This window comes from Panthera pardus, unplaced genomic scaffold (assembly GCF_024362965.1).
Source record: "Panthera pardus isolate Hobbes unplaced genomic scaffold, ASM2436296v1 HiC_scaffold_2, whole genome shotgun sequence".
NCBI classification, from domain to species: domain Eukaryota; kingdom Metazoa; phylum Chordata; class Mammalia; order Carnivora; family Felidae; genus Panthera; species Panthera pardus.
In genome coordinates, this window is record NW_026526765.1 from 5,003,626 (window position 1) to 5,031,356 (window position 27,731).

Sequence of the window (27,731 nt, forward strand, 5' to 3'; positions counted from 1 at the left end):
AGTCGATAGTCCCCATTTGGGAATGGTAAAATGGCAGGGTTCTAAGAAGACTGACGAGGCCTCAAAATACCAAGTTGGAGAAACCTGTCAATAAGCGATTGGAACCCAGCTTTTGCCTCTGGTTTTAAGGGATACTGTCTCTTATGAAGTATAGTGGTTGGGCCCTTTAAGGTCACTTGAACTGGTTGGGCTTTTAGAGCCTGTCCTGGGACCCCCGCAATCCCAGACGTGCAGATTTACTTCCTTCCAGATATTACAAGGGATATCAGGGTAAGGTTTTAATTCTCCAGGTGTTAAAGGGAATAAGCCGTCCCCTTCTTTAGTAACAGCAAACCTGCTTCCTAGACTGTACATTAACTCTTATCCAAGGAATGGAGTGGGACAAGATGGAAGGACTCAAAAAAGATGAGTAACCAACTGACTTCTATATTTACAAGTCAAAGGCATTGTCTGAGGGCACGTTTTAGTCCCCTCCCTCTATGCCAACAGTCTTATGGTGAGAAAGACAAATACCGGAGTGCAGAATAAGAAAAGACTAACCGTTCCTGCATCAGTAAGAAAATTGATAAAGAAATTGTGGTTGACATACACAATGGAATACTACGTGGCAATGAGAAAGAATGAGATATGGCCTTCTGTGGCAACGTGGCTGGAACTGGAGAGTGTTATGCTAAGTGAAATAAGTCATCCAGAGAAAGACAGGTACCATATGTTTTCACTCCTATGTGGATCCTGAGAAACTTAACAGAAACCCATGGGGGAGGGGAAGGGGAAAAAAAAGTTAGAGAGGGAGGAAGGCAAACCATAAGAGACTCTTAAAAACAGAATAAATTGAGGGTTGATGGGAGGTGGGAGGGAGGGGAGGGTGGGTGATGAGCATTGAGGAGGGCACCTGTTGGGACGAGCACTGGGTGTTGTATGAAAACCAGTTTGACAATAAATTTCATATATAAAACAAAAAAAGAAGAGGAAATTGATGAACCTACCTCCCACATCCAGGGTAACCCGGGGCTCAGACATCTTGATGTCAAAGGAAGCCAGACCAGCCTCAGGGCCGCGTCATGCCAGATCCCCCAGTTCCTGCCTTCAGGCGGGGAAGTGATTGCCTGACCCCCTCTCTCTCTCTGGAGACGAGGGCAGTCTCTCTTCCAAGGCCCAGGGACATCCTCTGCTCCAATGCCAGTCTGGTCACATCTGAAACGTGGGCTCTCACCTGACTTCTAATGCGGAGCCGGCCCTTTCTCTGGCCCCTGGCTAGCCTGGTGTTATACAGAGTCCACAATAGCGGCAGCCAATACTCGGACGTGTATCTTACCCTGTAACTTAGCCCTTTGATTCTTTTCCTGTTTTAATAGCACGTATCTATTATTAAAAACTCCTGTAGTCACCTCCAGGAGGTGTTGAGTGGGAGTTTGAGGGCCCAAAGCCATTTTAGTTCATTTTCACCAGATGTAAGGTGCCTACTGATTTATAAAGTGCATGTTTAAAATAGTTACTCCCTCAGGTGTAGTCGGGTCCAGGTTTGTGTATTTACAGACAGCTTCTGTTAAGCGACCCTGAGACAGAGCTGGATTTTGATCAGCAATTTAAAGGACTTTCTGAATTTTGTTGAATTTCACAGGTTTGAAGAATCCTTTTTTTTTTTTTTTTTTCATTCCTTCTATCAGACCAGTGATCATAGGAGCCCATCTCCTTCAACCCTTTTCCTGGTAGGTCCAACGTGGCTCTGCAATTGGGACAGCAGCGCCCCCTACCGGGTAACGTCCCCTGTCTCTTGTCACCTGTTGGTCAGCAAACCCTGGAGCCCCTACCCAGATATGGTTCTCTTCCTCAGGGGTGCAGCGGTGAGTTAGTCAGGTCCAATCAAACATGATGGATACTTGTTGAAAACCCTCGATAAATTAAGGGATAGTGACAGAATCAATGTCCTCTCTCTTTGGAGAGACTTGTGATCCCTCTAGTAGCCTGGGCTTATTAGGAGGAATGGGCCCACTTAGACAATCATCATCCGATATGTCGGGAGGGGTTTATGAGCCTGGTTAGTGGCCAATCACATTCCGCAAGAAGCCCTTAGGTCGGGGTCCTGATCTAGAGCCACCAAGGCCTGGACATAGGTACCTCAGCCCATTTGCCCTGTTTCCTGCAGAAGAGATCGAACTGATAGATCATACTGAAGTTTAATGTCCCATTAAGGGCCATTTTTCCTCATCTCCTAAGAAGTACCAAGGCCATACGGTGTTACATAAGAAGATCAGGCTTTTCTTTCTTAAATATTGCAATCCGAATTGATTCCAGTGGGTTAAAACGCATCCCAAGGGAGCATCCCTGGGGACTAAAGAAGAAGATCTCATGTTCCTGGAAAAATAGGGAAGGCTTATTACCAAAAATCCACCCCCCCCCCCAACTCTCAGGTGGCACCCTATACAGGGTATGTCAGAGGTTCCTAGTGTCAAAGTGACTGGAGGCATTTCTCAAACAAAATCACTATGAACACAACCTTGCCCTCTGGGAGGGATCATGGCATCCCTCTACTACCCCATGGCCCCCTAGGCTACAAATGGGTGCCAGTGAACAGACACAAATAACATGCTGTTTTTAACCCGTGGAAAACACTAGAAAAGTTTTACAAGTGGAAACTACCCAATGTTGTAATTTAAGTAGTCAGTAGGGGACACTGATGAAAACCAGTGGAGACGGAAATCTGCCGTATTCGAAGTGACATCCCAACACACGCAGTCGTCACAGCTGACTTCCCTAGGAAATGCCCTGGTTGGGTTTTAATTCGGTCGGGTCCTAGTTTCAGCTGGCTCTGGGTGGAGGTCTTGTGGCCCAAAGTGGCTAGACCAGGGATGTGGAGTGGATCACATTAGACCCATGAGGAGGACACCTCACATCTAAGTCTTTTTTTTTTATGTTCATTTATTTTTGAGAGAGAGAGAGAGAGAGACAGAGCATGAACAGGGGAGACAGAGAGAGGGAAACACAGAATCTGAAACAGACTCCAGGCTCTGAGCTGTCAGCACAGAGCCTGACGTGGGGCTCGAACTCACGGACCGCGAGATCATGACCTGAGCCGAAGTCGGACACTTAACCAACTGAGCCACCAAGGCGCTCCTCACACCTAAGTCTTAACTGGAAGCCGTGCTAGTCACTTAGGTGGCTGTCTCCTGCCCAACACAGGCAGCTTTTTACAAGGACAGAAATAAAGAGAAGGCATCATGTTTCTGGGTCTCACTACCATTCTGGCCAGGGTACTAACTTCTGGTCAAAAGGGAGGCTTCTGTGCCTCCCTGTAGAGTAGCCACGGGCTACAGGATTGCAGCCCGAGCAATCGATTTGAAAGTGTTCCAGTAAGACCACACTCTCTGAAAAGGCCCTGGTATGAAAGTAAAAAGAGAAAGTACTCACCGGGTTTGCACTAAGACTCTGAGTCCCGATGAGAAGACAGACCCCATGTTGGGCACCAAAATATGATGTATTGTCAGTGAGCGGACAGTCAAGAAAGAATTCTTGAGATGTTTTTGGTGCAAAAAGGTGCTTTCGTTATAGCACAGGGACAGGACCCTGGGCAGGAAGAGCTGCCCGGGGATTGTGGGACTGACCGATTCTATACTTTTTAGTTAGTGGGGGTTAGGGATAGCATAAGTCTCTAAGGAATTTGTGTCTGCTGAAAGTGAGGTTTACAGGATCTTAGAGGGCTGGCTATTGTCAAGATAAGATTACCCTTTGTTATCTAGTAAAACATTAATCATAAGACCCTTTAGGGATGCCATGATCTGTCTGTCTCAGACGTGCATCAGTGAGCCACATGTAAGACGATTCTTTTTTTGTTACTTGTGTTCTCCTCCTCATTTATGTTCTACCAGTTCTGGAGACTGGAAGTCCAAGAACAAGGCGTTTCTCCTGAGGCTTCTCTCCTCGGTGTGCGGATGGCTGCCTTTGCACTGTGGCCACATGTGGTCTTTCCTTTGTGATGATATCCATGGTGTCTCTCTGTGCATCCAGGACACCAGTTCTGGGGGGCCTGGGTGGCTCAGTCAGTTACGCATCCGACTTTCACTCAGGTCATGATCTCCTCATTCATGCATTCGAGCCCCGCGTCGGGCTCTGTGCTGACAGCTCAGAGCCTGGAGCCTGCTTCCGATTCTGTGTCTCCCTCTCTCTGCCCCTCTCCCACTCATGCTCTTTCTCTCTCAAATAAAATGTTTAAAAATTAAAAAAATATAAGGACACCAGTTCTGTTTGGTTAGAGCCCACTACAATGGCCTCATTTTAACTGAATCCCCTCTTTAAAGGTCCTACTTCCAAAGACAGTCACATTCTGAGGTCCTGGGGTTAGGGTTCACATAGGAATTTGGAGGGACACCATTCAGCCCATAGCACTTCTTTAGATGTTGGGGAAATGAGGAGGGGCGTCTGTGACCGCCTCTCCAAGAAGGTGACACTAAGGTGAAGGTGGGACAGGTGAGGAGTCAGACACGGCAGGGGGTGGAGGGCCTTCCAGATGAAGGAAGTGGCCAGGGGCTCCGGGCATTGCCAGGAGGCCAAAGCGGCTGCAGTTGGGTACAGTGGGGTCCGAGGGACTAGATGGGCTGGGGGGAGACCTGGGTCAGATCTGTAGGACCCAGGAAGGGGTTGGGCTTGATAGAAATATAGGGACTATCTGGTATAGTTTTAACCCCAGAAGTTGCCTTTGCCTTCCTGGTAGCTGGCTGCTATTATATCTGACAGTGCTAGAGACCTGGAATGTTTTCTCGGTCGGGTAGTTTTTATAGAAATTCCTTTCTGTCCTCAAGACCAGCCTCTTATGCCCTCCCCCCATTACCCCCAAGGCCAGATCAGCCTGACAAGCGCTTCCAACTCCTTGGCCCAATTATTCCCACCAAATTAAATTTCTCGTGCGCAAAGGCCTCACTCTGTCTTTCTGGCCGTTCTGTCTCTTGCTGTCAGCCAGCGGGGTGTCAGGCCCGTGCCTTGATGGAGGGAGGAAGGCTGGTATGAGGGCTCGGGTGTTCCTGACGGTGGTTAGGGGTCAGAATCCCAGCGGACAGGAAGATGTTGGTATAAAGGTCCAGGGCCACACCCAAACCTCCTTTCTGGGCTGTCCTGTCCCCAGCTGCCCCGCCCAAGCCCTGGCGTGTATAAAGAGAAGAGCCAAGGTCAACCAACATTGCATTCCAATAGATGCCAGATCTCTTGTAGGATACCGGACATTTGTTTTTCTCAGGGAGTCCCAAATTTAAGCCGGACGCTGTTCCCTGCTGCTCTCACAAGGCCGTTCTGAAAAGCAGAAGTGTCTCAGGCATCCCGTGAGGTATTCCGGCGCAAGGTCAGTGAGGCTGAGTCCGTGAGCGGCAAAGCCCGCCCCGTAGAGCCGCCATCCAGCCTCCACAAAGCATTCGGCGAGACAGGATCAGAAAAACCAAGTTCGAGAGAATTGCCATCCCCTGTGGCCACACTTGAGAGGAGAGCGCACAGTCTGATGACTGGAGGCAAGAGATGAACAGTGTGGCCTTGACCTTTAAGTACCGTCCCCTGCGGCATCCCGCGGCACAGGTGAGCAGCGCAGGGCGAGTGAGGGCCACGCCTGGGGCAGGGGGGCGGATGGCTCACGGGGGCAGGGAAATACACCAGCAACACGGAGGCCACGCTGCCGTGGGCAAGAAGCGGGCCCTGGGCCCGGACAGCCCGAGGCTGGACTCCTGGGAAGAGTGGCCCACGAACCTCGCTTGCTTTCTTACCTGGGAACGGGGACGCTCTCATCGTGGAGTTGGAGGCCCTCGGGGATGCCGTTTTCCTTGCGGAAAACCGTTAGGACCACCTGCCTCACCCGATCACTTCCCTCTACTGTTGCCGTTTCCGCTTTATAAAAATCAGATGTTCCTGAGACGGAGCCGTTTCCCACCTCCCACACACAACCGCGCCCCAACACACACCCACACACCACACACTCCCTCGCACGCACACCGCACACTCGCTCACATGTATGCATTCCCACGCACACTCACTCGCACTACGCACACTCACACACATTCGCCCACATACACACACTCTTGCGCGGGAACCCACACCACAACAGGCTCGGAAAAGTGTCAGTCATTTCGCTAATGCACCAGCCTCTCAGGGACCCAACACGGGGCTGCCTGCATCGATGTTTATGAAATTTGACAACTGTCTGCTTCCGAGCCACGTTACCTTTTTTTCTTTTCTAGGAGAAGCCAGTGCCTGACCTTCTCCTCAAGTGTTTGAGACACCACATCTTTTCATCCACTAGATCTTACATCCACTGGGGTCTGTTTGGGTGTTCCCTGTTTTGCTTATTAGTGCCCCAAACACAAGAGTCGCAGAATACCCTATTGTTGGAGCGTATTCAACTACCCAATACACCCAATGGGTTGGAATCTGATCCTTTTACACTATTGTTTGATACCCGGAAGGACACGTTTCCTCTCATTAGTTTTCTTTCAAAATGTTTCTCGTTTAAAACATTTTTTAATGCTTTCAGACATTTTCCATTATTGCACGTCAGTTTTACTTTATCCCACTTGCAATTTTAGCCAGTGGAAGGGGGCTAAATGACCCATAGTACGCTTTGCTGAGGGATTTGTTCAAGTTTTCCTGGCTCGAAGCACCCGAGTGAGTTAGATGAGGATGTGCGCCTCTCGGCTGAGACGTAAAGCAAAAGCTGGAGCCTGGAAAGAAAGTTAGACGCAGGGCTGGCAGTGAGTGTAGGACTCTCGGAATGTAAATAATGCATTTGTTCTTAAAAGAGAGGATTGAGAATGCAAAAACCAGTGAAATTAAATGAGTGGATACAAGATGCCAGATCATATTTAAAATGTGCAAAAGTGGGTAGAAGATAGCGTTAAAATCAGCGTAGGGGGCATGTGTGCACTTGTGTGTACTTGGGGGGTTGGGTGAGATCCAGAAATGGATGATAAATCATAAAGTAACATGTAAACCTTCACTCTGAATTCGGGAAGGCTAGCTCATAAGCGTATATTAAAAGTAATCGATATAGTCATTGCCAGAATCAAAAGCCAGGATATAAAACTTTTAAAGACCAGAGCTTCTAAAGCACCTCCTCCAAACCAGCAAAAAAATAAATGAAACAAATAAAAACTAACAAATAAATAAACAAATAAGGGATATCAAGGAAGTGGAAGACAAATCCAAAGACCAAGAGAAATAAGTAATAGAATAAAAAAAATATAAATGGGGTAATACCCTAGAGTAAGAAAGAAAACTTCCAGAAAGTTCCTTAAGACAAAATACAAGCATGTGCTCTTTATGAGTCATGCCTACAAAAAAAGCCGATGTTCATAGGTTAGAAGTTGAAGGAAGTGTCTAACAGCAGAAGGAAGCCAACTCTGTTCTAATTTAAGATTCTCTTGGCTATTTTAGCATTTTGCATTTCCATATACATTATGGAATCAGCTTGCCAAGCTTCACGATGCTGGAATTTTGCTTAGGATTGGGTTCAACCCACAGATCAATCCAAGAGAGTTGGCATCCTTACAACGCTGGCTTTCCAATCTATGGAGATGGAATGTCCTCCGCTCACAGAATCCTCCTTTCTTTCTCCCAAGAATGCCTCGTACCTTTCAGTGTAAAGATCCTACACGTATTTAAAAAAAAGATTTTTTTTTTTACATTTATTTATTTTTGAGAGACAGAGAGAGACAGAGCGTGAGTAGGGAAGGGCAGAGGGAGAGGGAGACACAGAATCTGAAGCAGGCTCCAGGCTCTGAGCTGTCAGCACAGAGCCCGATATGGGGCTCGAACCCACGAACTGTGACATCATGACCTGAGCCAAAGTCGGACGCTCAACCGACTGAGCCACCCAGGCGCCCCAATCCTGCACGTATTTTGATAAATCTTTATTTGTAGGTATTTTATTTTTATACTATTGTAAACGACGCAGTTTTGAAATTTCATGTTCTCCTTGTTTACTGCTGATATTTAGAAATACAACTGATTTTTTTTTTTTTGGTGTATTGGCCTTGTGTTCAGTAACCTGAATTTCCAAATAGAAATTGTTTCTTTTTCCTTTTTCTTCATCAATTTTATTGAGGATAAGAATATGCTTTTTGCTTTTCCTCTATTGTAAATTTGCTTTCTATTTCATGAATCTCTGCCCTTGTTTTTATTCATTCCTTCTTATACATTGTAGATTTGCTATTCTTTTTCCAGTTTCTTGAGATGAAAGCTTAGATGGCTGACTTTTAGCCTGTCTTCTCTGTAATATATGAATTTCAGGCTGTGAAATTTGCTTTCAGCTTTAGCTTTCTAGTACAGTTTTAATATGTCATATCCTCATCATCACCTACTTCCAAATATTCTCTAATGTCTTTTCTGATTTTTCCTTTTACCTGTGGATTATTTAAAACTGTATAGTTTAATTTTCAAACAGTTGGAGATTTTCTAGTTTTTTTCTCCCGCTATGATACTTCCATTGTGGGAAGAATATTCTCTTTATTATTTTAATTTTTGAAAAGTTTTTGGAGGCTTGTTTTATTGCCCAGCCATGATCAATTCTGGCAAATGCTTCACATGCGATTTAAAAGAATGTGCATGTCGTGGGTTTAGAATGCAGGATTCTACATATATCAATTAAGCCAAATTTGCTATTTGTGTTATTCAAGTTTTGTTTTTTTTTCTTTTTATAACACATTTGAAAGTGTTAAAATCTACCATTATGATTGTGAATTCCTCTATCCTCTATATCTTGTCAATTTTGCTTTACATATATTTTGAAGCTCTGTTATTAGTTGCATAGATTAAGATTTGTGATATCTTCTTTGTAGACTGACCCCTTTATCATGTTCAGATGTTTATCTCTAGCAACTCTTGCCTTAGAGTTGACCCTGTCTGATGTCACTATACGTATATCAACTTTGTTTGCTTTACCTGCCATATCATTTTCCATCCTAGTACATTCAGCCTTTCTGTGTCTTGATATTTAGTCTGATTTTGTAAACAGCATACAGTTGGGTTTTAAAAGCTTTGAGTTGCAGACTTCATCTTTTCCACGGAATAGCTAGACTGTTTCTGTTTAATGTAGTTAGTGACGAGAGTTGTGTTAAACTTGCCTTTTATTCCATTCCCCTGCTTTAGGTTCTTTTTTTCTCTTTCACACCTTCTTTTGTGCTAATTAGATATTTGCATCATTTTATTTTCCCCACATTAATATTGGTTACACATTGGGGTGCCTCAGTGGCTCAGTCGATTAAGTGTCTGACTCTTGATTTTGGCTCAGGTCATGATCTCATGGTTCGTGGAATCAAGCCTTGTGTCGGGCTCTGTGCCGCTCTCTTTCTGCCCCTCCCCCATGCACATGCTCTCTTGTGCTCTCTTGCTCTCCCTCAAAAATAAATAAACATTTAAAATAATATACCAGTTACGCATTCTTGCAATACTCTTAAACTGGTTAGAGAACTTTGTATTTTAAAATCAGAGAAAAAAAAAATCTAGTTAAACAAGTATCAAAGCGTCCTCCAGAGCATGTTGGGAAAATATATCAAAACGAAAATACCAATGACAAACTATAACTCAGTGTATGTTGGTTTGTATTATATAAACTGAGTGCAGGCCTGATGAAACTACATTTCCCAGAACCCCCTTTTCTCTATGGTTCTGTTTAGAGTTGAAAGGAGAAATGCGCAAAATTTGGAAGGTGGGATTCCTAAGCCTTAGAGGCAGAAGTCATTAGACCTAACAGGTTGTCGTGGTTGGCTACAATGACAGGCAAACGCAGAGACGAGTGGCAGACCCCAGCTCTCTTCACTCCCCCCTGCTCTGGGTCCAAGGCATCCTCCTAACTGCTGGCCCTGCTAACCAACCCTGTCTGCAGGCCACCACCAGGCACCTGGTGTGGACCTGCACAGGTGGCGGTTACTCAGAGGCAGGCTCTCCCTTGAGGCAGAAGTTTCCGTAGGTTTCACCACAGACGCCACCCTCTGTGATCCCACTCTGGAGGCTAGACTTGCAAACTCCCTTATGTCCACCAGCTCTGGCACCTGAGGGGAGCTGGTGCGTAGCTTCTCTGATCCTCCCCTTCCCTTTCTAGACCTCTACTCAACTGAGCTCCGCCCGCGCCTGTAAGCCTTAATTCCTAGGAGAAGTTCCTTATTCTCTTGGTGCTAACAGTGGCTCTGTTCTTCTGATAGAACGCTGACTTACATACAAGACAAAAAGGATTGAATGGAGCACAGGAAGTCATTTTACACTGTTAGATTATACAGTTCAGAATGGATATATGACTTTAACGAATCTTCGATTACCAAACAACGGTGCCTAAAAACAAAAGGCGAAACTGTTCGGAAATGCAAACAAGAAATGGATAGAAATGCCGCTTCTTGCTCTCTCACGTTGAAAACACTGATGTTTTGCTAGAAAGACGCAAATAACTCAAGAGGATTTGATAAGAAATAGGAAACCAGGAAAGAGCTCTTGCAATTTTAGAAGTTATCAAAAATCTGTCTTCAATAATATTGTTGTAGCCACATAATTTTACAAATCATTATCATGAAATCTTTAGGGAACAAATGCCACTCTTTAAACTATATAAGCATCTCACAGATGCAAAAACTTTAATACAACACTAATGTATATCATCTAGTAGTCTATTCCAGTAATAACCCACCCAAAGTATGTCTTATTGCTGGAATATAAAAATAATTTTAACGTAAATGAAGCCATTCTATAATTCTTTTTTTTAAGGAGATGTTTATTCATTTTTGAGAGACAGAGAGCAAGTGTGAATGGAGGAGGGGGAAAGGGGAGGAGGACAGAGGAACCAAAGCAGGCTCTGCGTTGATAGCAATGAGCCTGATGTGGGGCTTGAACCCACGGACTGTGAGATCATAACCTGAGTTGAAGTCGGATGCTCAACCAACAGAGCCACCCAGGTGCTCCAGACATTCTATAATTCTTGAATGAATAAATAGGTCAAAGGGAAAAGGCTCTATGCTCTTTTGATAAATATAAGAAAGGTATTTGATAATATTCATTGCTAAAATTTAAAAAAAGCTTCTAGAACTAGGAATATAATGCTATTTTCTTAGTAATCTAATAACCTACAGGAAACTATCAATTAAAGTATATTTAGCAATTAAAAAATATGAGCACTCCCATTAAAATCAAGACTAAGGAAAACGCCTGCATCACTGGTGTGGTTCATCATTGATCTGAAATTTTAGAAAATGAAATAAGATGAGAAAAACATGAAGCCGCATATACTGCAAAGTAGTAAACGGTGTTGTCTGTCTTTACAGACAGATTGTCTACCTGAAGAGCCCAAGGGATTCAACCTATTAAAACTACTTTAATTAATCACAAACTCAAATGGAAGGGCCAGTTAGCAATCCAATGTACAGAAATCAATATCCTTCTGACATGCAACAATAAAGTCATCTATATATTTTTAATAAAAAGAATAAAGATAGTAGCAATAAACTTAAAAAGAATGCGCAGTCTCTGTGAAGTCGCTAATCGTATTCTACTAAGAGACATTAAATTCCCGAATAAGGGAAGAGAGAAAATTCTTCTGGGTTGGAAGACTTATATTTATTTTTATATATACCTAATATGATTTAATAGAACTAATTTATAGAATCTAAAAACATAATAGTTAATGTGTTTACATTTATAGAATTCTATTAGTTTTTTTTAACCTTGAAAAATTATTCCAAGATTTACCTAGAACAATAATACATTTACTGAAATTAACATGATAATTTGTTTCTTATAAAATAACATTCAATTTTGGAGGACGGGAGCTCCCCCTTCCTTACCAGACATTAAACATCTCAATTTACAATCTAATAATTAAAATGGCATTTTTCTGGTCAAGGAACAGACAAACTAATAATGATCAGAGCAGAGAGAAACTTCAGAAACACGCTCAAGCGTTTGTAAGAATTTAGTATGTCATTATCTCAATAATCATAGAAATAGTATATTGGATGGAATGACTAATTATTTGAAAAAAGTAAATTAGATTTCCTATCTCACATCATATAGGAAAATCAATTCAAAATGCACTGAAGATTTAAATGTAAAATACAAAGGCAGATGGTGGAAATATATGTATTTCACTGGGGGAGGAAATGCTAAGCATGACTCACAGAAAAAGTATCCCATAAATAGCTCTTCTCTTTGCTTTGGTTGATCATTAGCCTTCAAGTTTAGGCTTTGTTTTATTTTTTTTATTCTTTAAATTTTTTTAACGGAATCTCTACACCCAACGTGGGGCTCAAACCCGATGACCCCGATATCGAGAGCTGCATGTTCTACCAACTAAGCCAGGGAGGCACCCTGGACCACCATTCTTAAAATATTATGCTAACCCATCAAACTGTTGTTTTATGTTTCATGACCTACTAGTTGAAAACAGTGGACAGGCTTTTCTCTCAAATTATTCAATCATACAAGGAAAAAAAAAAAACCTCACAAATGTAGAACGTATTTTCCAGTGCTGGGCTTACATTTACTATAAATATTTTTTTTCTTCCCATGATATTATGCATCACATTTTAAACATCAGGAGACTGGGTCCTCAGCTGTCCCAGGTTGAATTTCAACTTTTCTACCTTTTAAAAACCAACCGTAGAGAATGTGCCTGTGTTGGCAATAATTGTTCACAGCTATTTTCGAATCTCGAATTCTGGAAATGCCTTTGCCTGGCTGGCATGTTTTGTTTGCTTTGGGCATTCTGCAAATAAGATGCTTTTGGAACAGCACTTTCTGTCTTCCCCCAAGATAATTTGAAAAACACTCCCATGGTTTGTCATCTCGTTGTTTGGACATGAGGTGGATTCATCTGTCCATCACCAATCAAGCCTTTATTAACTACTAATATAATCACAGCATTTATGCGTATATTTCCCAAGACACTTCAAGTTTCACTGACTTGTTCTTAGAAATCAGTGGTAAAGAACAAGGGCAAGGTTCCCCCATCTCCCTCCAGCAGCTGTGTGCCCTGTGGAAAGCATGTACTATGTTCTGTGTCTCTAAAATAGGCTGAGAGCATTGTCCTAAAAAGAGCCAGCTTCTTTGGAGGAGAAAAAAAAAAAAAAACTTCGCCAACTCAAACTGTATGATAAAATGTAGTGTTCCAATGAGAAAGCACGAATTCCATCACAAAAGGAACGGAAGTGAATTTTGGAAATATTGCTTGAGCCAAAGGTGAAGACTAAATAAATTGAATATTTCCCTTTACTGTAACTGACATTTTCTCTGAAAGTTTTAGCACCCAGATAATCCAACGGATTAGCGATTCTGTTGAGTTCATAAATATTACTTGACTAATTAAGCAACCCACTCCAGTCGTTTAGTTTTTACTTAATAAGTACTTCTTTTTCCAAACCAGTGTGAAAACCTCTCTCTTATCAAGGACTTGTAGACGGTGGCTGGTTCAGAGGCCGACAGGCACCCTGGGCCTGGAGGGGATACTCCTGAAATGTTCACAGATTCAGATACATTTTTGTCCTCAGACTCCTTTGTTCTGTCTTCCGTCCGGAGTGTTTGGAGGTGAACAGTATCCATCACCTGCTAGTTTGGGATTTTTTAAAGTTTTTTTTTTTTTTTTTTTTTAATTTTTAGTTAACATACAGTGCAGTATTGGTCTCAGGAATAGAATTGAGTGATTCATCACTTACAGACAACACCCAGTACTCATCCCAGCAAGTGCCCTCCTCAGTGCTCACCCCCCATCTAGCCCACCTCCCTCCGTCAACCCTCAGTTTGTTCTCCATCATTAAGAGTCTCTTGTGGTTTGTTTCCCTCTCTCTTCTTCCTCCTCCCCCTTCATATGTTTGCTTCTCAAGAGCTTCCAAAAGACCTACACCCAATCGCTGCTTGCCTGTGCGATGCAGGGGTCTCAGGACACCCCTGTCCCTCCGTGAATCATAGGGGAGGGTGCCAGAGGCTCTAAGTCGCCCATGCGTACCGGGCGCCTCCCGCCGGCAGGTGTGGGGCTGGGGCTGAAGGGCTCCGTCCGATTCCCAAGGAGGTCAGGTTGAAACTGAACACTCCTCCAATTCAAGGATGTACTTGAATGGACAACGGCAGAGAACGGCGTCCTGGCCTCTATCGTTTTCTTAAACGTTGGTATGTGCCCTTTCTCTGCTGGTGGGGAAACTCCTGCCTTTTTCACAAGTACTGATCTGTTAAGGAAGCACTGTAGCATCCCCGACTGACTCACAGCCTCGGAAATGCATTCCCCCGATCGCACACCGCGTTTTCTGGGGTGTTGCCCTGTGTTTCTTACAGACGGGGTCCATCTTCTGCCTCTCCCACCTGCCACGTGGCCCCCCTTTGCCAGGGCGGGGATCTGGCCAACGTCCTGCTGTGCCTCACATTCAGAAGGAAGGAGACATTACGATGAGCACTTTTTCTCAACCAACAGCCGATTGGTGGGCTGGAGACAGCCCAGTCATCGCCTCCATCTGTTTTTCTGGTGGCACGGAATTCACTGGAAAGCTCTCTGCCAGCACGTCTCTGTGTCCAGCCTCCAACTGTGCCTCTAAGGGGGCCCTGCGCCACCCCCCCCCCCCACTTCCTGGCTGGGCCCCGGAGGCCTCGCTGTCATGAGAAAAGAATCCACAGGTCCGCAAACTCGCTATTTTTAGGTCTTGGTGGACCTGAGCCAGTTTCCCGAGTGTAGTAATTATCCAAATATTTTATTGAATAGGGCCTTGAAAAATAACAACACACATCTTGAAGCTGCTCGGAAATTTAAACAGGTTTAAAATGCCATGCAGCTAATTCACAAAGACAAACGGCAGGCACCTTGGCCCTGCGCTCTGGGGCCGGCCGCACCCCGCTCCTGGGTTCACGCCACACCCCACCCCTCACAGGCCAGCAGTGCCCGGTTCGTGCCCAGGCACGCCTTTGCAGACCAGCTTCTCTTCTAAATGCAGCACTTGTGTGCCCCGCTGCCTCCGGGACCTGTCCTCAAACCTGACCTTTCCAAAAGGGAACGCCTCCTGCTCCCCGAAAGGCGCTGCATCTGGGGAGAAGACGACTTCTTCAACTGCTCAGGCCACCAAACTGGGTCCGATGCTTTGCCCTTCCCTCTGCCTCACTCCCCAGTTGAGCCTGATGACTCTCCCCTCAGACTCTCCCCTCAGACGCTCCGCTGAATCTGCCTCCTCTGACCAGTGCCCTTGCCTTTTCCCAAGGAACTTGTTCCCTGCCTCCAGACTGGCGCCCCTCCCCCCCCCCCCCCCCCCCACGCCAGCCCAGGTACCTTTTCACAGACACACAGATTGATCTGTTAGAGAACGTAAACCCCATTTCGACTGCCTGGCACAGACTCCCAGGTGGCTCCCACCTCTTGTCCTGGCCTGTGACGGAGGGGTGGCGTTATCTGTGGGTTTTGAGGCCCCTCTTATCTCTGGTTGTTAAATGTCAGCTACAGAAGCTCCTGAGTCAAACGGTGGTTTAGCAACGAGAGGTGCCTTCAGCCTACCCCCCTCCTCACCCCCAAGTCCCAGTTTGCACAACAGAACAAAACACTCACCCCAAGGGTTTGGCTGGGAACGGAGAACAGTTAGAGAAATAGAAAAATTAATGAGTTCATTAGGGTGGGGAGCAGTGAGCTGTTCCCTTCCATCAACGGGCAGTTGGGGCCTGCCCAAGAGCCGTGTGCCCTCGGCCCCATCTCCCCCTCATTAGAGGACAGACCGGCAGGAGACTAAATTGCAAGGGAAATTCCAGCTTCTCTAAGAATCTCGGAGGCATAACATCCTGAGCACAGGTCTGGCAGGTGCCGTGTACGGGTGACTCTGGCAAGCACCTGAGGTGCACTGATCCTTTTAACCTTCACACAATCCAAAGCTTAACTTACAACTATTGTCCCATTCTGCAGATGAGGAAACTGAGGCCACCGAGGTTCATGAGCTTGCCCGAGACCTCGCAGTCAGGAAACGGTACGGCCATTGCAAAGAGAACTCGTTCCACAGTCCCTGCTCCTAACCAAAGAGACAGATCTGAGTTTGGCAATGGGCTGTACGCCCTGACTCAAGTCCAAAAACAGAGGAATTTCGGCAAACTCCCTAAGCTGGACCATCGGGTTCACTTACCCACAACGGCGTCCCCGCACAGAGTCACAGCTCACGGCGCTTTGGGTTATGAAGACAAGGTTTGGACAAGGCTGCTGATGAGCTCAGTGCGAGAGGGACATGGCAGCCTGGGGGCGACTCAGCTGCAGGTGTCGGGATGGAGGAGGGCAGGGGATCTGGGGCATCACACGCTCCACGTACGTATAACAGTAAGTGCTTCTTGGAAAGAGTAAAGGCAGGGAGCAAGGAGCACAATGAAGTGAAGGGGCCTTCGGCACGGAAGAATGAAACGGTGAAAAACAAACATTCCTGCTCCACATTCAGGTTGTTTTTTTACTTCCCAGATTCATCTTCGTCTCTATCTATGTGTCTATATACGCATACTGGGAGACACTGGTGTAAGTGGAACATAGGTCACACAGTAAAACACGTGCCACATGTCAAGTGTCCTGTGGTGCTTTCAGAATGGACCCATTGCGTCACCCGCTGAGGCAGGGGCTCCTGCGTGCACCCCCAAGGCATCCACCCCAAGCCCCTTGGTGGGAACCCGGAGGCTCTCCGCTCCGCCACGTGGAATCAATTACGCGGCCCGATGATGATTTTACCCCTGAAACATTCTGTGGCAGTCAGGGCTGTCTGTTGGCCAGACCCGTTTCCTTTCTGCTCTGGGCTCCCCGCTCCACTCCATTTTCGAGACTCCCTCACAGGATATGGGGCCACGGCCCCGGTTCTGACAGCCGGGATGCGGGCAGGAGTTAAGGGTGGGCTCCCCAGGCCTGGGCCCTCAGCCTTCCGCAGGATCTCTCATGCTATTTCGTCCCTCTCCCGCTGGCACTGTGTCGAGGACCGCAAGGCCCCGGGAACGGCAGAACTTCTGGATGGAGGAGGCTGGGTCCCCGAGTGACTGCGTGGCGTGGGCCCCCCCCTGCCACAGCCGGGCCCCATCACAGACTCACACTGGGCTCGCATGCGAGTGAGAAGGAACTCGGCCGGCCTCGGGCAGGCCCTGAGATGTGAGCTTGTTTCCTCTGCCAACCGCGGCTGCTTGACCAATCTCTTCCCCTTGGCAATCCCTCCGAAGTTAATGCTGTGCCCGTCACTGCCTCTCTGCTTCTCTCCGAGTCTAGGAGACACCTCTCCTCCACCTCCAACCTCTGCCTCACAATGCCAGCCGCTAAGGCAGACTCAGCCTCTTAGGCCACAAGTCAGTCCATCGGCTCCTCAGTGTAAATCTTTCAATGGCACCTCCAGACACAGCCTTCCAGGGGCTCTGATGCGGCGAATGGACTTCCTGTGACTGTCGGGTCTACAGCACCGCCCACGGGGGCCCGGCCGCGGGACCGCTGGGCATTTCTGCCCTGGGGGCTGTTTCTGTCACCAGCCTCATCCTGGAACATCCTTCCATCTCTCTGCCTTCTACTTCCCTCGGCCAGCTTAACCCCTCCGCATCTTGTAGGATCAGTCTGGCAACGTCCACCGGGTGGTTTCCCACCCTCCACCCCCCCCCACCCCGCCCTGGCCAAGAACCTGCACACTGCGCACGTCACCATGTCTTCTGCACCAAGAACACTTAGGACAGAAACTCTGCCTTGGTTGTCTGCATGCCTGACACACAGAAGGGCCTCAACAGCTACTTCTCAGTCGTGACAATGAAAAATGTGTCCTGTTGGGACATCTGGGTGGCTCAGTTGGTTAAGCATCTAAATTTAAAAAAAAAAAAAATTTTTTTTTATTTTTGAGAAAGAGAAAGACAGGGTGTGAGTGGGGGAGGGGCAGGGAGAGAGGGAGACAGAGAATCAGAAGCAGGCTCCAGGCTCCGAGCTGTCAGCACAGAGCCTGAAGTAGGGCTTGAACTCACAGACTGTGAGATCATGACCTGAGCTGAAGTAGGACACCCAACCCCACTGAGCCACCCAGGCGCCCCAAGCATCCAGCTTCTGCTCAGGTCGTGATCTCATGGTTTGTGAGTTCAAGCCCCAGGTCGGGCTCTGTGCTGATAGTGCAGAGCCTGCTTGGGATTCTCCCTCTCTCTCTCTCTCTCTCTCTCTCTGTCCTTCCCCCATCATGCTTTCTCTCTCTCTCTCTCAAAATAAATAAACTTTAAAAAATGGGCTCCAAGTATTTACCACTAATTTAGTCTTTATTTTTTATCATTGAGATGTTTAAAATAGACACCATACATAATACATCATTTATCTTACACTCTGAGGGAACAGGACTTTCCACACCAACTGATACTACAGAGGACGTTCTGTGTTGACAAACTTCTAATATTCTCTACTCTATACCTACTTAATATTAATCCTGAAGCATTTTGAAATATGCATTTTCTACTTTCTCAAACCAATCTTTTAAAAATATGCTTTAATTTATGAGAATTAAAAACAATTCAATCTCCTTCATATTAGTTTAATAGATTGTGTGTATTTAAGGTACACAACATGGTGATCTGATACACACAGTAACACGATTACTACAGTGAAGCTAATTAACGTATCCACCTTCTCACATAGTTACTCCCCGCCTTTTCTTTCAGTGGGGCCCTTTGACACCTTCCCCCTCCTACAGAGCCCACCTTCTGTTGTGCCCACCACTGTCAGGGAGTGTCTTCTTGGTCCAAGAGAGTCAAGGCATAATTTGGGGCTCCCTGTTTCTAGATTCCCTAACAGACTATTTCCCCAATCCTTGCACATTCGATTATGTCATACTCCGCGTGACATGACAAAGTTAATTTTTATGGGGTCTAATTAGTACAACTTGCTCTGCCGAGCCCCCAACTCTAATCGTCCCTATTGGGCCTTTTTTGCAGGCAAGCCTCAGACTCCTCATCTGGAAAGACAGGAGACTGACCTGACCATTTTGCAGGGCATTGGTTTCTCAAATCCCGGGAGAGTGGCAGTCCTGGGATCCCATGCTGTTGAAAGGGGATGGTTCCTACTGCAGAGACAGAGGAGCAGGGCTTGGGGCAGTGCTCAGCAAAGGGGCTCATGCTCACATCACCAAAGACAGCACCAGATGCCGTAGGCCTCCAGGTGAGACACAGCATCACTTCTGCAGTTGTCTTGCCGATAAAAGACAGAACCCGAATTCGATCAAGACCTTAGATTCAACGGCCAGTTTACAAAAATACAGATGACAGGAAACGTGTTAAATGATACCACAGGGAGATATAATTGGCAAAATCCAGACTGTGGGAACAAACGAACCATTTGTTCTTCAACAACAGATTGTCCCCCTGCCCCCCCAAAAGATAGGAGAAACCATAGATTAAAAGCATTAGAAGACACAAATCAATGAATTGCAATTTATAGACCTCTTTTTTGAGATATCAATAACACATTTTATGATAACCAAAAATACTTATTATAGATCAGATGTTTGGTGATATTAAGTAAAACATCATTCATGCTTTGATATGATAATATCGTACTTATGTTTCAAAACGCGTATGGCTATAAGTTAGTGATGCATACTGAATTATTATTTTTTAATGTTTTTATTTCCGAGAGCGAGAGAACGAGAGCAAGCATGGGGGAGGGGCAGAGAGAGAGGGAGACAGGATCCAAGGTGGGCTGTGTGCTGACAGCAGTGAGCCCGATGTGGGGCTCGAACTCACAAGCCACGGGAACATGACCTGAGTCGAACCTGGACGCTCAACTGACTGAGCCACAAAGGCACCCCCCCCCCGCATACTGAATTATTTATGGGTGAGATGAAATATTATCTGGGATTGGCTTCAAAATAATTGGAGAAGGAGAAAGCAGGTGAGGACACTGGTGAACAAGTATGACCTTGACTTGGAGTTACTGAAGCTGGGTAAGGAGCACACGGGAGTTCAATACGTATGGGCTCTCCACTTGTTGTCGAAGTTTGCAACTTTCCTTAATTAAGGATAAGAGGATGATCATTTTGCCAAAAAATTCATTCCCAAGATTTCCTTTCACGAGCGACACTGGTGCTTGAAACTCAAAAATCTCAGCAGCCACCTGGGCAGGAACGTCGCTCTCCGAAGGAAGCCTGTCTCCGTGAACGCGCACGGCACTGCCCGGCCACCCCATCGTATCACGTGCTTTCTGGGGATCGGAGATTACTCACCAGCCAGACACAACTCGCCTCCTACTGTCCGCTTTCCATGCTGCGTTGGCACTTTCTGAACTGGCTGCTGCTTTAAGGTGCTGTCCGTAGCAAGTGGCAGTGAGATGTGTCCAGAAAATGGTACAAGTCACCAGAGAGCCTAGCGCTTCCGATGCCAGGGATCTGCAGGGGGCCCATGGTGGAGCTCGTTCTGCTGCCTGGTGGCACGGTCCAGGCTGTCTTTCCCTCGTTCGGCCTGGTTCCTGGGGTGGTGGTCACATCTCTCCTCTGGCCTCAAGGTGGCTGCAGCTGTCCCAGGCGTCCTCTGCGGGTGCAACCCTGTCCAGGGGTGAAGCAGGGAGTGTCCCCTGCTATGTCTCTTTTTATTCATCCAGAAGGCTTTCCCACGAGTGTAGTGTCCTGGCAGCCTTTTCCTCTAGAACGGAGGCGGGTATTGTGCTTACATTGGTGCTGGCAGAGAGGATGAGACCACCAGCAGTGACAGAGACCCTTCCCCCATGCCTGGCCATGAAAATACCTGAGCAGAATCAGGGCTCTGCCGGCTGGAGCAGAAAGGGGCAGTGGGGACAAGGGACTTGTGTGGGCAACCAGCAGCATCCACCTAGAGGTTGACATTTCAAGACAGGAGAATTCAGGCTCGCGGTGCCACAGCTGGTTTCTCAGGAGAATGGCCGTCTGGCACCTTGGGTGGCTCCCGCCTTCCCGCCAGCTGCAGAGGAGTGGCTTTACACCCCTTTACTCCAGGCAGGTGCTCTCTAGGACCCTACCGTCCCTACTGCTCCTGGCTCTCGTCATACCGGGGCCCTGATTATTCCCCTCCCAGCGTCCCATGCCCCTCACAATGTGACTGCAGCTTCTGCAGCTTCTTCCATCGAGAGGTGGAGGCTACACCCCCCCCTCCTTGAATCTTGTCAAGGCCTCGTCACTTGCTCGAGCTCACAGAATGATGAGGAAGGAAGTGAAGGCATGCCAGTTCGTAATTCGTGCATGTCTGCTTGCTTTCCTGAAACCCTGTTCAGCCACCCTGAGAACAAGCCGGGGCTAGCCTGCTGGATAATGAGAGATACATGCACCAGTTGACCCTGGTGTCCCAGCTGCCCGCCAGACAGCCAGACAGCCAACGGCCGGCCGTGTGAGTGTGGCCACTCTAGACCAGCCGGCTTCAGCTCACCTGGCCACGGACCGCAGCCTGGAAGCGATCTGTAAGCCAAGCTGAGCCGTGTCTGAAGCAGATCAGTAGAACCACACAGGTGATCTGCAGACTTCTGAGCCACACTACACCTTCATTTTAGGCCACTGTGTTTGGGAGTGGTCTATCTCCCAGCAGTAGCTGACTAATACACGCACACCCAGATTTTTTTTCAGCTATTTTTTATAACCTATTCAGTTCCTGTGAGCAATTGGGCTCGGGGACCCTGAATTAGGCAGAGTTTTCCCAACTTCACTGTGCTTGCGAATTGGCCAGGGAATTTACTTATACAGATTCCTGGACTTCACTCTTAGAAACTTTCCATAGATTGGGTGAGCTCCAGATATCTGCATTTTAACCAGCATATCTGATTCTGGCACAGGAAGTCCATGGTAATGTCTGCTTCGGAAACCATTTGTTCATGAGAATGAATCACTAAACCACAGTATAATCTCTAACATTACCTGTCCTTTAACATCAGGAGAGAGACAGAGAAAAGTTGAATTTGGCCACAGAAAAAAAAGCATGGCTTATCTGTGAAAACTGATAAGCAATGACCAAGACCTCCCCTACCCAGAGTCACAGGGGATGCAGCTGACTTAGTACCATTTCTTGTTTTACAGAAAGAAATCTATTGCTTCTCATTTATATAAAAACTCATGATCAGATACGTAAATAATGAAACCCTGGATTTAATGATAGGAAGTTAACTATGGCTGATGAACCAAAGTTAGAGGGATCAGCTGGAGACAAAATACAAGCATAGAGCAGACAGCCACGGGGAAAACAAACTGAGAACGTTGAAAAGGAGTAAACAACAATCTGTGGAAGAGATCCTGGAAGCCAGGAAAGGCTTTCATTCCTGTTGAGTTGGTCAACCGACCGTTGGCCATTTCACCAGCGTTCATCCAGGACCTACCATGTGCCAATCACAGTCCTCAAGTTTGCACACAGCAGGAAAAAGCACAGATAAACAGCCCTCTCCTTGTGGAGCCTTAGATTCTAATGGGGGGAAGGGACATAGATAATAAACAAGGTAAGTAAAATTCACGAGATGGCATAGTGGATTGAACTGTGCCCCTCACCCCGCCAAGATGAACTTCAAGTCCTAACCCTCCAGTAGAATGTTAGCCTTATTTGAAATAAGGTCTCCGCAGATGTAATCAAGGTAACATGAGGTCATTAGGGTGAGCCCTAATCCAGTACGAACGGCATCTAACAAGAGGAGACATAGACACAGAAAATGCCACGCAATGACGGAGGCAGAGCCCGGAGTGGGGCACCTATAAGCCAGAGAATGCCGAAGAAAAGAGCAGAAGCTAAGAGAAAGCCATGGAGCAGGTCCTCCCCTAGAGACCTCAGCGGCAGCCTGGCCTTGCTGCCTACATTGCGGGCATTTAGCCTCCAGAACCGTAGGGGAATAAATTTGTTGTTATAGGTCACCCAGTGTGTGGTATTTTGTCATGTTCGTGGCCCTGGGAAACCAATGGAGATGAATGCTAAGAGAAAAATAAAACAGGGAATGGACGGGGGGAGTGCTGAGGATCAGGTTTGTGACAGTGGGGAAGGAGAGAGCCAGGTGCGGACGTGGGGGAGGAGAATCCAGGTGGATGCAGCAAGTGCAAAAGTCCTGAGGCTCAAGTCTGTCTGCTAATGCTCGTGGCTTGGAGCAGGCTGGGTTAGGAGAAGAGCTGAAAGACTAAATGAGAGAAAAAGGGATGAGAACAAGACAAGGTAGGGACTTATAGGTCACAGTAAGCCTCAGTTCGAGAAAGAAAGCCACTGGAGGGTTTTGAGCAAGAGAGCGTCATAATCTTTTTTTTTTTTTCTTTTTAAACGATCACTCACAAGCTGCTCTGTGGAGAAAAATGCCAAAGAGGGCAAGAATGGAATGTGGAAAACTAGCAAGGAGGCACTGGCCTAAAATATGCTAGAAATAGCCGTGGCTTGAAGGGGCTACAGGTGAGAGCAGGGAGGGAGGAAGGGGTAGCTGTTGGATTTGGATATTTCTTGCAGGTAAACCGCGAAGAATTTGTTGGTTATGGAGAGAGGAAGCTGGGATGACTCCAAGAATTTTGGCCCTAGGCCCTGGAAGCAAGGGGTTCCAGAATAACGACTTGTTTCTCCAGTTTGTTTAACGCACACGTTCTAATCCTTGGTCGTGATTTCCACGTGTACAATATACACTGTCTGAAAAATGTCTGAACCAAAATAGTCATTTTTATTATTTATACCATTTGCCAAAACGCCTCCATAGGCAACCCACGGATTTTTCACCGTGTTAGGATGTTTGAAGTGTCAGCGCTTAGTAACGTGTACTCACCTATGGCAGAGGCCAGGCAGGAGAGCATGTTGAAAAGGCCTTGTTTCAATATGTTTCAAAGGAATGCAGCCCAAGCGCTGCACTTCCTCGAAGTTGCCCGGCCAGGGCTTGCATCCTCTGGGCGGGGACCAGATCTGGCGCAGGGGGTGTGGGGGGCTCTGGAAGGGCCATGGTGTCCGCGCTGGCTGGCCTCCAGTGGCTACACGCAGACTTACATAATGACACTCTGGCGTTTGCCTTGGACTTCACAAAACGTGTGGTTAGCGTCACATTCCAAACAATACCATTGTCACACCGGGCTTAGAGCATCCTCGGGCACCCGGGACTCGCACAGCGGACAGGACCTCTACGGAATCCTGCCAACCCAGGGCCGGCCTAGAGGCCAGACACCCAAGCACGCAGGCAGCACTGCCAAGTCGGCCTCGGGGAATCGCACCAGCGAGCTAGCTTGCAAGTTTTAACTTCATTTTCTTCATAGAAAATCATTTTTAAAAGGAAACAGAAAAGCCTTAAAAAAAAAAAAAAAACCCGCCAAGGAGAGTCCTGCTCCGGGGCGGCGACTTAGCAGGCAGTGCTGCCCAGGCCGCCGGCGAACACGTGGGCGGGCACGAGTGACCGCAGCGTGACCGGCTGCACACGGGCGCCTGAGGATGCACGGGACGGGACTCGGGGCATTTTTGTCCTTTCTCTAAAAGAGCGGCCTATCCGTGGTCCTTGCTGGCCTGGCCCACACGCACGGCCAGCGGGCAGCCCCAGGGCATGGCACGGGGCGGGATCCCCGACCCCGCCCGGCGGCGCGGAAACTTCCACCCAGCCGCGGCGGCGGAGGCGGCGGCGGCGGCGGCGGCGTCTCGTCCTTGCGCACGCGCAACGTGACCGGGCGGCTGCCGGGGACCCCGGCCACAGCGCGCATGTCTCCACGCCTCGGCCTTCTCGCGGCGGCGGGAGGTGGGGCCGGCAGACGTAGCCCTGCCAAAGGCGACGCAGCGACCTCCTCGTTTCTCCCTCGCTCACCGCAGCCAAGTCTAGTCTAGGGAGACCCACGCCACCGCCGCCACCGCCCCTTCAGCCCCTCCCAGTCGCGTCTCCTTCCGACGCGTTGCTCTCCCCACCCTCACGGAGGAGCGCCCTCGTGCGCAGGCGCGGTAACCAAGGCGGCGGTGTCTAGTGAGGATTTGAAATCAGCCGCGCGTGCGCACTGACGTCTCGGCCCCGACGAGGGAGGCCGCGCTTCCTCCCCGCCCCGCTCCCTCCCCGCCCCTCATTGGAGCGGAGGCGGCGGCGCCCCCTCCTTCCCCCGCGCCCTGTCGCCGCCGAGAGTGTCTTTTCGCCGCCGCCGCCACCGCTGCAGGAGCACGGAGCGAGCGGCGCGAGCGTGACCGAGGGCCCGGCGCACGGCGGCGGCCCTCCCGCGGGTCCCGGGCCGCGCGGCGCCTGGGCCCGCCCCCTCGGCCCGGCCGCCCGCCCCTCTCCGATGGCCTCTCCCCCCGGCCCGAGTGGAACGCCGCCGCCGCCGCGGCCCCCGCGCCCGCCCCGCGCCGCGTGAAGGGAGCCCGACAGGCCCGAGCCGCCCGCCGCGGCCTGCCCGGGCCCGCCCCGCGCCGCGCCGGGACCCCGACGGGAGACGCCGCCGCCGCCGCCGCGAGCCGGCCGGAACCGGGGCACAGGCCCGCGCGCCCGTCTTCCCGTCCGCCCGCGGCCCGTCCGTCCGTCCGTGCGCGGCGCGGCCGGGGCTCGGGGCGCGGCGGGGGCGGGGCCGCGGCGGGGCGGGCGGGCGCGCGGGCCCGCGGGGCGGCGCGTGGATGGATCCGCGCGTGGCCTGGATCCAGCCCGAGCAGAAGGGGCCGGCCAATGCCCTGTGGATGCAGATCTGGGAGACCTCGCAGGGCGTGGGCCGCGGCGGCTCGGGCTTCGCGTCCTACTTCTGCCTCAACTCGCCCGCGCTGGACACGGCGGCCGCGGCGGGGGCGGCGGGGCTGGGCGGCGGCGGCGGCCTGGCCGGGCCCGCGCTGCCCGCCGCGTCGCCCCCGTCGCCCGTGCCCGGCCCCACCGCACTGCCCCCCGCGTTGCTGACGGCGCTGGGGCCCGCGGCCGAGGGCGCCCGGCGCCTGCACAAGTCGCCGTCGCTGTCGTCGTCGTCGTCGTCCTCGTCCAACGCCGAGTCGGGCACCGAGAGCCCCGGCTGCTCGTCGTCGTCCTCGAGCAGCGCCTCGCTCGGCCGGGCGGGCGGCGGCCGCGGCGGCGGCGCCTTCTTCCACTTCGCCGACGGCCCGCCGAGCGCCCCGGGCGCGGCCAACGGGCACCCGGGGCCGCGCGGTCCCGCGCCCGCCGGCTCGCCGCCGCAGCACCAGTTCCACCCGGGCCGCCGGAAACGCGAGAACAAGGCCAGCACCTACGGCCTCAACTACCTGCTGTCGGGCAGCCGCGCGGCCGCGCTGAGCGGAGGGGGCGGCCCCGGGCCCCAGGCGCCGCGGCCCGGCACGCCGTGGAAGAGCCGCGCGTACAGCCCGGGCATCCAGGGGTGAGTGCGGAGCCGGCGGGGACCGGGGCTGGGGGGGAGGGGAGAGGAGGGCAGGGGGGCCCGCTTTGTCCGGAGGGTGGCTGTGGGAGGCCCGGGTTCCACTCTGTGCCCCGAGGTGTTTAGTTCTATTAACAATTAAATTCCTCTTGTAAACGAGGGCTCTGCTCGGGCCCTAAAACTGACAAGCGCGAGGAAGGGGCCCCCGAACCCGACTTGTGCAGAGGTTTTCCTTTTCAGCCTCTTGAGTGCCCCTGGAAGGGGGTACGGATACGTCTTTCGTCCTCTCCCCAACCCATGTTAGGTACCCTTGGTCAAAGCGGGGTGCGTGCAGATAGCTGTGGAGTTTTACGTCAGTTGCAGACGGTGTCAGCATTGCCAGGAACTTGAATCAAGTTGAAGGCAAATACTGGTTAAATACTAACTCCCCCCCCCCCCCCCCCCGAGAAAATCCTTTTGAGGGATGATTGGTTTCTTTGGTAGTGATACAATTTAACCAACAGTGAGTTTAGAAGTGACTTTTTTGGATAAGGACTTGCCTGTTGTGATTTAATTTTGCGCAGAAAATAACATAAAAGTTCTTTTGTAGTTTTTAAAAGCCAGTTAATAGCATTTGAGGGGAATAAAAACATTTGTAGCACATATTCTTTGGAAGATGCCATCTTTACTTGAAATATTTTCTTCTCAGCCTGGAGAGGAGGAGAAGTTCTAAGTTTAGTGCAATTACAGATGGCAAGGTCTGGTTAAAAACAAACAAACCAGCAAAAAACAAAAAACAGCGTGGGCCGGGGTGGGAGTGTGGGTTGAAGCAGTCCCAGGTGAGGCTGCTCAGGTGGGAACACCACTTACCCTGCTCCTTTGCCTTCCTGTGCTCTTCTGAGCACCTAGAAATGGAGTATTTGTACCTAAGTTTTATGTCAGTATTTCGAGACTTAACTCATCAACTTTCCTTGCACATCGCATCCTGATTTAAAAAGGCGCTCAGTCAAGGATCTTCTAGGCTGTTAGGGTATTCACAAATATTAGAGTTCTATAAATCTTGCAATTGCTAGATACTGAGGCTCCTTCTTAAGAAATTCTCTCTTTTCTTGCTTCTTTTTTAACATATCTGTTCATTCAAGTTGGAAGACACTTAAGCTGGTGCTCCTTTAAGGTCTGTGAGGTGCCCACGGTAAAAGCTCCATGCCCAGCAGCCTGTTTCACCTGGTTGGGGTTAGAAGTGTTACTTTCGTAAATTGGCCGAAGCCAGAGCATGCGCCTCAGCCCCGAGTAGGAGCCGTTGGGGAGCTGTCCAAGAAGAGGTGTCGCGCAGTGGGTTCTTGACGTTGGCCTTTGACCTGAGTTGGTGGGGTGGGGTTGGGGACAGGAGCCACAGGCTTCCAACCTGTGCTGTCGCTGGAACCGACCCCGTGCCTTAGCCCCAGGCAAGTAGGAAGACGCGTGTTTTTCACCGGGAGAGCATTTGGGGGCCCGGACAGTCCCAAGTCCCGCGTCTTCCTTCCGTGAGCTTCTAGCGCTGGTGGCACCAGGCCCTCCTGC

The 27,731-nt window shown here is 49.2% G+C and overlaps 1 protein-coding gene and 1 long non-coding RNA gene across 3 annotated transcripts in view; one reads left to right on the forward strand and one right to left on the reverse strand.

The window, feature by feature from the left end:
- Positions 1-18,188: 18,188 nt before the first annotated feature.
- LOC128778234 (uncharacterized) lies at positions 18,189-25,296 on the reverse strand. The gene is made up of 2 exons (XR_008423652.1): positions 23,675-25,296; positions 18,189-20,577 (listed from the first exon to the last, which is right to left on the reverse strand). It is a non-coding gene; the product is annotated as an uncharacterized LOC128778234 (long non-coding RNA).
- A 141-nt stretch (positions 25,297-25,437) lies between these two features.
- Positions 25,438-27,731, forward strand: part of TENT4A (terminal nucleotidyltransferase 4A) — a 46,702-nt gene continuing 44,408 nt past the window's right edge. For both annotated transcript variants that reach the window (XM_053906868.1, XM_053906869.1), the window contains exon 1: positions 25,438-26,195. In XM_053906868.1, coding sequence (XP_053762843.1) covers positions 25,477-26,195 — 719 coding nt within the window. In that variant the 5' untranslated portion in view covers positions 25,438-25,476. The remainder of the gene's footprint in view (positions 26,196-27,731) is intronic.